General features: G+C 35.6%; 1 protein-coding gene across 1 annotated transcript in view; it reads left to right on the top strand.

Moving 5' to 3' along the window:
* The first annotated feature begins 2809 nt into the window (after nucleotides 1-2809).
* The window catches only part of VPS50 (VPS50, EARP/GARPII complex subunit), a 122851-nt gene continuing 110895 nt past the window's right edge, over nucleotides 2810-14765 (top strand). Inside the window, 2 exon segments of the mRNA XM_011363613.2 lie at nucleotides 2810-2966; nucleotides 8508-8576. Coding sequence (XP_011361915.1) covers nucleotides 2934-2966; nucleotides 8508-8576 — 102 coding nt within the window. The 5' untranslated portion in view covers nucleotides 2810-2933.

Genomic DNA, 14765 nt, shown 5'->3' with positions numbered 1-14765 from the left:
ATCTTTCCATTGCTGATATTTATAGGATGATTAGAAATGTATCATCTTAATCAAACTAGGATCTCAGCTTTTATTTAAGCTTTTAGAGGCTCCTCCTGTGTGGGCCTCAGAAATATGCTATTATCCTACTTTACTGTTAATGTTACTGTTCCGAATCAGATCAACTTAACTCTTAGCCCTGATGTTCCAATCTGCAAAAATGGGGCCAGCACTCCTTTATAAAACGACTATCACCCGGTAAGCTTTCCTCAAGACTTGTTGGCAGGCCATCCATATTTTCTATGACTTTGCTCTGGCTTACCACTATCCGCCTTCAGTTGAGTGTGAAAGTCCTAAATAAATCTTGTATATGTATTTTTGAAAAACAGAAATGAAATAACTTGCTTCCCCTTTAAAAAAAAGAATTTAAGGCTGTAGTTTTTTTCTGTAGGCAGTTAAAAAGGCATCATGTGTGGCTCAATTATTTTCTATAGTGTTAGGGTATGTTGAATTAGAAAATATAGTTTATTTGGAATAATAGCACTGATTTACTTTACATATTTTCAATATTTCAGTTACAGCCTTTGAACTTTTAGAAGCTCGAGTTGTCCATTTCTTTTTAGTTTCTAAGAAATAAACTAAAATGTACAGTATTAGAGTAAAATGAAGTTTTAATACTTTCTTGCCTTTTCTGTATCTATTTGATAGAGAAAATTCTTATTTCCTCAAATGTGGCTGATAGAAAAAAAACAAATACATGGAATAAAAAGAACGGTTTTTATTTTTTTTTTGATTTGGGTTCTAGTCCTGGATTGAGCTCTAATAATATGTGTTGCCTGAAAACCTCAGATAGATAAATTTTCTTATTCCATAAAGGATGAATTTGAAATATGAGAGCTGGCTGTCTATAAGAATCGCTGAAGATTTTAAACAGAGAACCCAAAATAGAACAATAGCAAGAACAATGGTACACTCCTCAGGTGAATCTGAACAGTCAGACTTGAGAACTACTGGATTTGGAATATCCCTATTATATGTCTTTCAACTGAACTGTAAACTTCTTGAAGACCACAACTGTACCTTATTAATCTAATGTGCTTACAATGGTGCCGACTTGTGCCAGGCAATAAACAAATGTTTTTTGAATTGGGTTTCAGTTTATATGCTAACATGGCCGGCAGTTTGTTTTTTTGGTGTCTTCAGAAACTTCTAAATCTTAAAAGATTTTCACACACTAAGAACTGTATGGTAATTAAGATTAGAGCAGGTGAAAAAAGAACTAAACTAGGATTGCCCTAAAGCGATTGGAATTTCTTTATAGGGTTAGCGATAACAGAGTCAGAGAAGCATATAGGTAAACATAGTTTCAAAAGGAATTTTACAGCACAATGATTGAAGTATGTACAGGATTGTTCCGAAGGAGCAGAAAACTGGGCAGAATCGTGACTGTAATACCTCATAATTGTTAAGTGCTTTACAGTTTATAAATTGCATTCACTTAGCTCATTTCCTTTCTCCTTACAAAACCCTAGGTCAAATATTAGAACCTGATTTGTAAAAATAAGTACAAGACTCTGAGAGGTCTAATACTAGAATTTCAGAGTTGAAAATAACTATATTAGTGTCCCCCAACCATTGGTCATTTCCAAACTGCTTTTATTATTTTTGCCATAACTGACTACCACTTATACTATTTTTTTCCTATTTTTTTCATTAATGTGGCACATTTTAACATTTTTAAGTTGTCTTAAGAAATATTTTTGAACTGTTTTTTTCCCTAATAAACATTAATTAAAAATAAATGTAAATTTTAAAAAAATCATTGGTACCATGCTTCAGGATTCATTCTCAACACCATACTTCAAATCTTTATTTAAAACCTGACCTGGATAACCAGACCTTTAGTTTCTCTATGCAAATCTGCAATAATGTTAGGCAAGTTACTTAATTTCTCCATTCCTCATCTTTAATATGGAGGCAATAGTTACCAACTCCATAGGATGCTTGTGTGGATACATGTAAAACTATTAGCAGAATTCTTGACATGTAGAAAACTTTCAATAAGTGTTAGCTATTATCGTTAGCCCTGGGTCGCTTTTCCTGGGTAGTCTCATAATTTGCGTTTTTATCTTAAATTAATCCACAAACAACTTATTACTTTCTCCCCTTTAAATTGCTAAAAGTTGAAAAGAGGACTTTAAAGAGACGTGTGTGCTTATTATTGGTATAACATTTTCCTTCTTGACTTGCCTTAGATTATGGCAGGTAGTAAAGTAAGTGGGCGTTACAACTTTTAGTTTTAAGGCTTTTTTGTAGTGGATGCCAAGACCGAGGAAGAACAGCCCTAACCCTGGCCATCTGCCTATTGAACAACTCGAACCAAATCTTTCCTTTCCGAACCTAGAGCTACCTGGGGAGTTACCAACTTCTCAGGTCACCTCTTGGAGAGTGCTTTCCTTGAGTTCCTGCTCCTTCCCGTCAGTCTCACATTCTCTTACCCTGCCCCTCTGGACCAGATGGGGTTTCCTGCTTCACACTCCTAGGGAGCATTATGTCAGTCTGGTTTATTTACTGTATTCAGTGTTTGTTCCTGTCGTTCAATGCCTGGTCACCTGTGAGTTAGGTTTTCGCCTCGCCGAAGCATTCCTAGCGAGAACAAACACCGCTGTAAACACTGGTGACCATCTAGGTCGCTCAAAAGATTTGCAGGCTTAATTGTAGCACCGGCTCTGTTGCTTCCTGGGAAATGTAGTGCCTAGGCTGCCCCGCTCCTCCATTGTGGATGCCGGCTGCAGGCTGAAGACTACAATTCCCAGCATGCTCATGGAAAGAGGAAAGGTCGGCAGCTTCACGTGACCACTCACTATGGCTTCCCTGTGTCAGGACCAGCTGTCTGGTGGTTCAGTGTAATTTATTAGTTCTTTGCAGCAGGGTGCCCCTCTTACGATTTCGACATGCAAAAAATCAAATCTCTTATGACTCGACAGGTAAGTCATGGAGACTGAAGCCAAGGCCTCCTTCATCTCCGTTTGGAGTGGAGCCGAGATGGTCTGTCCCTGGGCCGCTGCGGGAGGAGACCTAATTTATTGGTGGTGGTAGGTGTCTGGGGTACAGGAAAAGCCCATGCACACTCTGAAAAATTCACCTGAGTCGCCCAGATCGAGCTCTGCTCCAACGGGTAGCGGCGTTCCAGAAACATTCTTTTAGATGAGGTCAGTGAGGGGAGTCAGAGCTATCTTTGTCTCCCTTCTTACCCTATATGCCATCTTTCCACTGCATGGTTCCCCGTATGCAAGCTGTCAGTGGTCTTTGAGCAGGTGGCCAGGTTAGGGAAGTGAGGTCTGTGCAACAGAGATGACTTCGAAAGAGTGAAAACAGCGGATATTTGATGACAGAATTGGTAGCTTTATACATATTTTTGGTAAGTCCCCAAACCTTGTAGTTTGAGTTTCTGAAAATGAGAATAATTTTATTTTTGTTAATTCTGTCTCACAGTTCTGTCATGAGGGTCATCAGTAAGCTAATGTATGTGAAAATTCTTTGTGAAATACTTTTTATCATTATCATGGCAAAATAATAATCTTATTTTTCTCCACAATAATAATTCATAAATAAAAACAGGCCGTTTTACATCCCATCTTATAAATGCTAGGGACTTCCTAATAAGGCTTCAGCTTCCTCCAGTCAAGAAGAGGGAGAAATTTCCTTTTATGTGCTTATTGATCATGACTTGGTTTTAGATAGTGTTATTTATTTCAACTCTAATATTTCACTAGAAATGGCCATTCTTATATCTGAACAGCTTACAAATTGTATATTTCCAGAGAACAATAAATAATGCTATGCTGTGGTGAAAGTAAATAGATAAATAAAGGAGTTAACACAGTTCCTGGACTTTATCAAGGAAGTACTTGGTCATGGAGATCATCTCAGTGGCTGCCTTATGGTAGGAAAGCAGGAAAAGTGGGAGCAGGCTGTTGCAGTAATTCAAATGAGATTATTTCAGACTGACTGTGGTATCTGTTTGACGTTTAAAACTATGTGAACTTTCATACATTATACCACTCATACCCCTAAACTCCCTTTGGAATGCCGAATTTGGACTTTTGTGCATTAGTTGAGTTTGGTGCTTTCTCTTGTTGCTTGCCAAATAAATTCAGTGTAGTTCCCATTGTCATCGTACAGCAACTTTGGTTGGTTTATTGTTTTTTAACCATATTTTGTAATAATGAGTGGGAGAGAAAAAATACAAAAGTCCAGATACTAGGGATATTAAGTTTATGTCTCTTAAATGTAGTAAAAATTGTGCCAAAGATGGTAACTTGAGCCTTAGTTGCTAATTGTACATGAACAGGTGAAATCTGTGTTTAGTCAGGATAAAAAAAAAAGCTAAAGAACACATATGAAAAGCTACATCTATATGTAAAAAGCGAGGTAAAATTAGGAATTTTGCACAAATTTTAAAGTCACCCTACTTATATATATTTAAAGCTTGGCTTCCACAGTTCTTGAATCTATGAGGTATGAAAGTAGGGTGCTCTCTAGAGTTACACTGGGGATTTGATTTAGTGCTGTTTACTATCGGGTTAAATGTAGTAGTATTACAGATAAATATTCACAAAGATGTTTTTTTTTTGTGAGGCTACAGAATATGCTAATAACATGTTAATGTGGAGAGATATAAAACCAAAGTCTTTGAAACTTAGATTTTTTGGAATTTCAGCTCTCCCAGGACCTTGGTTTGGAATAGAGTGGGAGAGTGGGCTTTATTGGCTCTCTTTATTTAGACAAGATCTGCTGTTCATCTTTCTCTATTATGTTGGCCTCTGTTCTAACAGTTCATTCAACAAATGTTTATGAGCACTACATGCCAGGCACTATTCTATATTGGGAGGATGCAGCAGTGAACAAAACAAAGTGCTCGGGCAGACATGGTGATAACTACTTTGGAAGGAGAGAGGTTAAGGAGTCCTGGAAGTTGGCAATTTGGGTCATTTATAATTTTAGATAGGGTGCCATGGAAGGCCTCCCTGAGAAGGTCACATTTGAGTAAAAACCTGAAGGAGGTGAGGAGATGAACTATGTGGATGTCTGAGAAGGAACATTCCAGGTGGAAGGAAAAGCAAATGCAGAGGCCCTGATGCAGAAGTATGTTTGAGGAACAGCAAGAGGACAATGTGGGTGGAGTGAAGGGAATAAGGAGAAAAGTAGCAGGAGATGAGGTCAGGATGAGGTAAGAGAGCTGAGAGCCGGAATCCAGATAACATAGAAGCTAACCTTATCCTGATCTCATTTTATACACTTTCTCCCTCTCTCATAGCAAGGCCATGCTTCTATTTTGACTGAAATAGCAAGCAGAGAAGTGATGTAAAAGAAAAAGAGAAAAAACAGGGAGGCCAATAAGGATGCTACTGCAGTAATCTAAGTGAGAGAGGGTGTGGGCCATGACCAGGGTGCTAGTGTTGGAAGTGTTGCAAAAAGGTCGCTTGTGGTTATATTATAACGTAGAGTTGACAGGATCTCTTGACAGATTGGATTTGGGCTATGAGAGAAAGAGAAGCATCAAGGCTGACTTCAAATGGTTTGGCCCCAGCAATTGGAAGAATGGAATTCCATTTAATGGAGTGGTTAGGGCTGAGGGAGGAACAGACTAAAGGAAAGGAGAAGGCTTTTAGACTTGTTCATTTGAAAAGAGAAGGAAACAATTCATCTCACATGCTTCTTTTGATCATTGGGAATTAAGTTGCTGGTCCCATAACTGGAAATTCCATAATGGAAGTAGCCTAAAGTGTTAATCTGATTTGAGCAAAGAAATAAAGCACAGAGGCAGGTGGTAATTTATCTCTAATTTTGTATAAATTTAAACTGAGGACATTATCAAAACAAAAGCCAAATACAAAAGAAAAATAATGGTTAATAATTACAGTGAGAGTTTCAATTTAATAAATTCAGAGTACTACAGTTATAACCATGATTTTCTGCTTTAGAGAAGTGAAGATAAAAATGATGACTTCATATTTATTAGTAGAAATTTATAAAGTTGTAAATCAAAGGGTTCAAGATCTATAATCCTGAAATACGGGAGAGTGTCAGATGCGCTTTGAGACATTTATGTAATTCTTTGCTTCTGGTTTGATAAGATAAAAGAAAAGCATTTCTCTGTGATGATAATATTTAGAGTAATGGTTAACACTTAAAGAATGCTCGCCATGTCCCAGACACTGTTATTTTTGGCCTTTCTCATACATTATCTCCTTTACTCCTTGTAACAGCCTCTGAGCTATTGTCACCATCATTAGAATAAAATGACAGGTAGGTTATGTGAGTTATTCAAGGCCAGTACCCATTCCTGGAATCACTGCACCCCCCTGCTTTCTGACATGTACATAGGGTTTCTAGTTTTTATTATTTTTATTTTGTAAATTTGGTGGAAAGTTGCCATGTATTAGTAGCAAATTATTCTAAGTGGTGACTAAATTGGAGGTAAGACCGTTTTCCAGTTATTGGTATATAATATCACTTGTTTACATTTCAAGTACTGGTTTCTTCACTGAGTAGCTCTGGGAAAAGAGGAAATTACACATGGTATATTCCCCTAAAGATTTCTGTTAGAATATCTATATTTTTTAAAATTTTAGTTTAAAAGGCATGGCAATTATACTTTTTAAAATTTTAGTTTAAAAGGCATGGCAATTATATTCTTAAAAAGGTATTTTCAGGGTGGTGGTGATTTTGAATCAAATTAGGAAGTTTTACCCTCATACATGTGTGTATGTGTGTTTATATATGCATGTATATAGAAGTTTAGTTCTATAACCCAGCCTTGCTTTCTCTACCACTTTTGATATTTTGCCCTCGTGATGACTGTTGGTGAGAAATTGAGACAAGGAAGAACAAACAAGCAAGAGTAGTTACATACTTTTTATTTCCTCACTCATTGTGAGACAATAAACCTCAGTATGCTTCTGTTATTCCAGCAAACTTCCCTGGAAACTTCATTTTAAAGTCAATTACATGTTTCCATGGGAACAGTTCTAATTGGAGATTGGAGCCTGAGCAAGAACTCGTGAATAATTTACTCATTTCTTTGGTATTTCCTCTGTTTCTGGAATTTTAGAGGCAAATAGCACTTGGTATCTCCCTTCTCTTGAGACTTCCAGTTTGGGAGAGAAAGAGAGACATATTTAATATTTAAAACTTCACTACTTTGGCAGAAGTGTGTTGGAAAATGTCTAGCTGAGTGTTTAGAAAATTAGTGAGTCTATGAGTCACCTGGGTTGCTTGTTAAGTACGGTTCCTGGTCCTAATCCAGAAATACTTATTCATTAAATCTGTGGTGGAGCCCAGGAATCTTGTTTAAAAAATTCCCCAGGTGACTTTGGTGGAGATGATTCATGGACAACACTAGAAATAGTGTCCTTTGAAGCGTAGGGATTTAGGAAGACTGCCTAAAGGAGTTCATTCTGAAAGAGGGGTATTGGCTTCTTTAGAAAGTAGCATGTGGGGTGATGGTGGAGGGAAGTGGGTAAGAAAGAGAAAGAAAGAGAAAAAGTGGATGAGATATTCTGGGGGTAATGGAAGACTTGGGAGTGAGGCAGAGCACCTTGACATAAAAATTGTACATACGCTGGTAGTATTTTATAATAAGGAAGATACAATACAGACCTCTAAAATTTAAAAATAATCAAGTTCTGCTTTAAGTCTCAAATATTCAACCTAAATGTACCATATATTTTGATTGCTAAGTACACCAAGGGGCCAATATAGAGCACCTAAAGGATAAAACCTTGACTATAGTGTAAGTTTCTTCTTAAATTCATGTGCCAGCTAATTTTGCTTATAGACAGACTAATATTATGGGACTTTGCGTGTCTGCTTTGAATAGCCTATTTTTAAAAATAGGCTTTTAAAGAAAATTTAAATTGCTAACTTCTTTTTGTCTTGATAACTTTACCTGGCACAAATGAGACTTTCAGTTGATGTGAATATAGAAAGTACTGAGTACCAAAGAGGTAAAGAACTGGTAGAAAGCATTGAGACGTGAGATTTAAGTCTTAATTATGCAGTATAAATTGAGTGCATTGGTGAGAAATAATTAGGTAAAATCAAGGGATTATTTACATATCAATTAAGCAATTAGTGTTATTTAAAAATCTTTGACTTGCTCGGTTGGTATATTATATCTGTGAATCATAATACTTGGACCTTTTTATAAAGTGAATTCAGTGCTTTTATAGAATGCTTTTTGTCACTCAGGTTTCTTTTATTGGTTATTTTTAAATCATGGTTAAGTTAAACTTCAACCATTGGTTATGAAGGTGCCGTATGAAACTTTTATTTTAAGCAACCAAAAGTACATCTTTACTAGGTTTAATAATAGTACTATATGTATTAATGACAGTTGTTTTTAGAATATATGCTTTATTTATTTTAAAGCAGGCAAGTTTCTATTTTTAAAGCGGTGATGTCTATTTTTATAGGTATGTTCTGCAACACAGTTAAAATCCTTATCTTTTTTTTTTTTGAAGGGTCTGAAAAGCCCCCCAGAAAGCCTCGGTGATCTTGGTGCCATTGAAAGTCTCCGGGTCCCTGGAAAGGTATTGATCTATGTGTGTGAGCATGACTTTTTGCTTCTTTAAGAAAAATATTGTTGTCGATAATAATTGATTCACAGAAGCTTTTCCTTCCCACAGGCAGATGGTTGTTATGATAAGCTAGGTAAACTTTTGTAATACAGTAGGCTTGGGACTTGTTTTTGCTTTCATTACTCATTAGGATATAGTATAATTTGTTCAAAGTTAAGCAGAAAATGTGAAATTGATAAATTTAAAGTTTATTATTGTATCAAAGTCAGCCTGAAAGCGATTATATATGAAACTTATTGATTTATCTGCTGTAATTTGGAAAAATAAAATGAAATAATATGCTTTATTTATGGTGTGACACTCTGAGCCAAAAATCAAAGTTAATTATGTTTTTGTTACAGAGGAGATATTTTTGAATAAGTAGCTAAAGCATAACATTAGATATTTAGATTTTAGATATTTTAGATTTTAGAATTGTAGATATTTTAGATTTTAATCCAGTGATATTCATGTGAATGTCTCAGTTTACAAATTTAATAGGTGGTATTTGAAAGCTAGCTGGCCTCCTCTCAGGAGAATTATTAACCACTGTTAAATAAATAAATTCTTGCTTGTTCTCATTCTGGGTCGTTGCCACTTGGGGCTGCCTCTGTGACTAGGAGCTCCATCACAGATCAAAGCTTGTTCTTCTGAATGTCTGCTCTTGTGATTTTCAATTTGATTATATTTGAAACTACTGTTTGTTTTCTGTGGCTGGAATCTTAATACATAGGGCTTGTTTCTCTTGATTAGCAATCATAAGACCTCTCGTCACACCTCATAGTCAACTGCAATTGGTCATCGTCAGTTGCCTCCTTTTTGAGGCACCTTACTACTTAAAGTGAACTTGGCATTTACTGCTTAGCCTTTATTTTAGGTCAGACCCAAACATGTCCTCCAAATATGATAACATTCTAGCCAACTCTTTTGCATGAAATGGCTCAGACAAAAACTTTAAAGACACATTTTGAAGTTTTATATAATGTTACAGAAGATTATTGAATGTGATAAACTTGGGAACTAAGAGATAACCGTAAATCCTAATTGATAAATAATTCTCTTTATTTCTTTGACTTAAGAAAAGATTATCATGCATTATAGACATGCCTTGAATTAGACTGCATTAGATGTTCCAGAACCAATATAAAATTGAGCGAGCCTCTTTAACAAAAACACATGAATATATTGCATAAGAACTTTCTATTGTCTCTAAACCGTGAGCTGGGATATTTTTCTAGTAGTGGTAGGAAGTGAATTTATGATGACCTCATTACATGGTCTTCTTACTGAGTCCCCCCTTAGCTCCACCAGTGGCAAGTGGTGTATGCTTTCAAATGACTGGCTTTGGGTAGAGAGACAAGTCTGGGATCACAAGGTCAGCAAATGTAAATGGGTAGGTGAAGGTTAAGCTTGGGCCATTGGTCTTATTGACACATACTAAGAAATAAGTTAAATTGTAAAAGTTTATAGTAAAATCAGTATTAATGCTCTGAGCTTAAATTTAGCCCACACTAAGAAAATGTTGTCTTTTGTTTCCTCCTGAAACATCACAAGTGCTGCGGGGTGAGCCGAGGTGGTTTTGAGAACGGCAGAGTTGCTGGGTCCAGAGAGTGGCAAAGCTCCAGTCAATACACTAAACACTAAGTTTAATATGGGTCAGTTTGCAGTCAGTCCTGAAATTAAGAGTTAAGAGGGCTCATGTTCAGAAATTTGCTACACAGCATAGTGTGGGGAAGGGGAAATTTGCCCCTTTCTGTCTTAGTTCTTCTAGCTAGTCTAATAATCAAATTGATATGAGTCAGATTAATGGGAGAAAACAACCAAATTTATTACATATGTATATATAAGGTTCTGTAAGAGTATGGGACCAGACAGACGACAAATTGGCATTTGAGGCTTACATGCCATCTCGAGCTAAGGAGAAAAAGGAAATAATAGTTTGAGACTTCAGAGGACAGTAAAGCAATTTACCTGGAGATGGAAAAGCAAATGTTTGGTAAATAAATGTTTGGGTGTTTTTAACCATGGGACACGGAGAGGACTTTGATCAAATAGGCCTTGCTGGGTTCCTCCCCATCTGCCACATACTAGTACATATTAAACTAAATCATCTGTAACGATAGCATCCTTCCTTAAGCAGGTCCTCTATCGAAATTCTTTTAGCCAGGGGAAAGGTTAGAGTCTTTCCCAGTCTTTCATTTCTTAAAAATCACCAGCTTAAAATAATCAATATCCCAAAGCAGCATATTTTAGAGTGGCAAAGTCTGCTCCTCCTCAATAGCTTAGTATAACTTGAATGCTGAGAATTTTTCACAACTTCAATGTTACTTTATAGTTAGGTCATACATATGTATTTTTAATTTTATTAAATTTTTTTAAATCAAATCCCATGAACTTACTAATTTTATAAATGGAAGTTTGTACTTTTTGATCAACATCACCTCATTTCAACTCCCCCTTCCTCCCCAGCCCCTGGTAACCACTGTTCTGGTCTCTGTTTCTATGAGTTTTGCTTTTTTAGATTCTACATATAAGTGATATCAGATGATATTTGTCTTTCTCTGACTTATTTTACTTAGCATAAAGTCTCAACATCCATCCATGTTGTTGCAAATGGCAAATTTCCTTCTATCTGACGGCTGAAGAGTATCCCCTTGTGTTGCGCGCGCATGTGTGTGTGTATGTATGTGTATAACTTTTTATCCATTCATCAACTGGCTAACACTGAAAATGGGAGTGCAGATATCCCTTCAAGATCCTATTTTTATTTCCTTTGGATACATCCAGAAATGGCATTGCTGGGTCATATGGTATTCTATTTTTAATTTTTTGAGGAACCTCCATGCTGCTTTTCATAGTGGCTGTACCAGTTTACATTCCCACCAACAGCAAGGATTCCCTTTTCTCTACACCCTGGCCAACTCTTGTTATCTCTTGTAGTTTTGCTAATAACCATTCAAACAGATGTGAGGTGTGAGACCAGAAGGCAGTGTTTACCTTGATCATGTTGGTGATTTTTGTTGGTTTTTTTTCTTTGGTACCTTTTCTATTTACCATATTTTCTGTTCACAGTATATATTACTTTTTTATTAAAGGAAAAAGGTATTTAAAAATAATTGTTTAAAATTAATATTTTACATTTCATTGAAGTGCTTCTAGTGATTTGAAAAACTTAAGATCATATTTTGAAGCCATTAAAGTTCAGACAATCAAGAACTAGCTGCAACATTAATTTTAAGGTGATTATATAAAAATAAATCATATAAAAAATATATCGTCTTTAATCAGGGAACTACAAATCAAAACCATAATTAGACAGCACCTCACACCTGTTCGAATAGCTGTTATCAAAAACACAAGAGATAACAAGCGTTGGCAAGGATGTGGAGAAAAGGGAACCCTTGGTACTGTTGGTGGGAATGTAAATTGGTGCAGCCACTATGGAAAACAGTATGGAGGTTCCTCGGAAAATTAAAAATAGAATACCATATGATCCAGCAATTCCATTTCTAGGTACTTACCTGAAGAAAATGAAAACACTCACTCAGAGAGATATATGTGCATCTATGTTCATTACAGCATTTATAATAGCCAAGGTGTGGAAATAACGTGTGTCCATAGATGGATGAATGGATAAAATAATGTATATATACATAATGTAATATTATTCAGCCATAAAAAAGAATGACATGTTGCCATATGCAACAACATGGATGGACCTCGAAAGGCATTATGCTAAGTGAAATAAGTCAGAGAATGACAAATACTGTATGATCTCACTTACACATGATATATGAAAACAACAACAACAAAATCCCAAAAATCTAAGATCATAGATGCAGAGAACTGATTGGTGGGAATTGGGGGGGTGGGCAACATGGGAGATGGGTGAAGGAAGTCAAAAGTTATAAGCTTCCAGTTATAAAATAAATGGATCATGTAGATGTAATGTATAGCATGGCACCTATAGTTAATAATGCTGTATTGCATATTTGAAAGTTGCTAAGAGAGTAGATCTTAAAAAGTTCTCATCACAAGAAAAAATTCTGTAACTATGTGTGGTGACAGATATTGACTAGACTTATTGTGGTGATCATTTCACAATATATACAAATATTGAGACATGTTATACACCTGAAGCTAATATAATCTTGTATATCAGTTATACTATAATAATAAAATAGAACAGTATCTTAGTTGGGTTCCCCTGATATTCTAGTGCAAGATGAAAAAAATAATCAACAAAAAACAGTTTATATTTAAGTAGTCAATGTACATACTTGTTTTGAGAAACTGTTAAACATTGTTTTTATTTAATAGCTCTACTTCACTGAAGTGTATAGGTGGAACACAAAAATAGTTATAGTTAGTCTTCAGGAGTGGACTGATTTATCTTTTCTTGTCATAATGTCTGAGTTGTAACAAAGAATTGCAATTTCAGTAGGATTTTAAAGAAAAGTAGTTTAGCTTGGGTTGTGTTATGTTAAAAGGTTTTAGTATGAAGAAGTGGGAGGAAGATAATAGGATGAATCATATGAAATGGCTGTTTAGCTTAAAAATGTTCTAATATTGGCAAACGTCATATGGTTCAACTCACTAGAAAAAGGAGAATAGAAGGAAAAGGGCATTAGGTGTGTTTGATAATCCAGAAAGTACTGCATTTTTTGAGAAATATATAAATTCTGAATGGGAAGAAATCTTGGAAATCATGCAGTATAATTTCTGTATTTTATGGACAGAGTGATACTGTATCCCATTTTAAGAGATGTGAATCAAATAACTCATACTGCAAAGTTAGAATTTTGGTGGAGAAAATAACATAGAAAAGTAAAAAATTTAGGATTCTTTACAGAACTTGCTATAGGAAAGGAAACTTTGTGGCAGATTTCAAAAATCTTAGCTTATATAGTTTGGAGCCAAGGTCTGTGGTGCCCACATTTGCTGCACATTAGAATTACCAGTACTCAGGCCATACCCCATTCTAATTAGATCACAGTGTGTAGGATGGAGCCAGGTCTCAGTAGTGGTTAAAGATCCCAGGTTATCCAGATAAGAAGCCAAGTATAGGAACCATTGGTAGAGTTGAGGATGATAACAATGGAGAAAGTGGAAATACAGGAACTATCTCCCCTCACCCCCTAAAAAAAAATTGGAAATTTTACTGACCATTTTCATGAGGCAAAATAGAACAAAGAGTTAGTGATGGATGACCTAAAATTTAATTCCAGAGAAATAGATTTTGCCATATTTAAAACTGATTGGCTTTTCTCTTGTCTTCAGATGCTTTGAGATTCTTAATCCTTTCATAGCTAGTCATAAAAGATTATTCACACAGTGCGTTTGGCAGTCATTTATTGAGCCATAGTTACAAGTTTTGAAGATGCAAAGAGATATACGACTGTTCCTACCTCAACCTATGTGGGAGTGACGAGCAAAAATAGATAATTGCAGAATAATATAAGTACAATAAAGGTCTGTACTAAAGTAGGCACGGTGGGGGCACAGCTGGGAGAGGATTCGGGGAAGGTAGAAGTGAGTGCAAGGTCTTCCAGAGTTGGTGATTAATTTGTTTTTGAAGGATAACTAGTGTACAGGTGGATTTTTGAGTGGAAATCAGGACACTAGGATACTGATTCTGAAGGTAAGAAAATGAGAGTTAGGAAAGGGAGAAGGGTTAAAATTTGAGAGATATTTTAAAAACAGAATTTAGGACTGAAGATTTTATTAGATGTGGGAGGTGAAGGAATTGGAAAGACCGGTTTTTAGACACTGGGATTGATGGTGCTGTGATTTTTTTTTTTTTTTTCAGAATTAGATGTACTTCTTTTAGAGTGAGGTTCTGATGAGCTATTTGAAACCTAAAAGAAAAACAAAATCAAGCCTTACACAGTGGATTTTTTCTCTCTGTATTTCAATTTGTGACGTGTCTTTTCTTCAGCCTTAACTTGAAATGGACAGGCATGTGGCAAGCAACATGATGTTCACTCAGTTGATAAATTTTTAAAGATAGCTTAAAAAATATATTTGATGTCTCTAAAGCAATCTTTAATATTTTCCTTTTCATACGCTTTTATGAAAATACTTGTTAAAATGTAATTATTGAATAAGAGAAGTAAATAAAAATATTTGGTAGAGTGTAAAATATGAAAGTTTTGCTTTCTA

The sequence above is a fragment of the Pteropus vampyrus genome, unplaced genomic scaffold, assembly GCF_000151845.1.
Source record: "Pteropus vampyrus isolate Shadow unplaced genomic scaffold, Pvam_2.0 Scaffold4, whole genome shotgun sequence".
NCBI classification, from domain to species: Eukaryota; Metazoa; Chordata; class Mammalia; order Chiroptera; family Pteropodidae; genus Pteropus; species Pteropus vampyrus.
The sequence above is the reverse complement of the archived record's forward strand: the minus strand, read 5'-3'. Positions and strand labels throughout refer to the sequence as shown.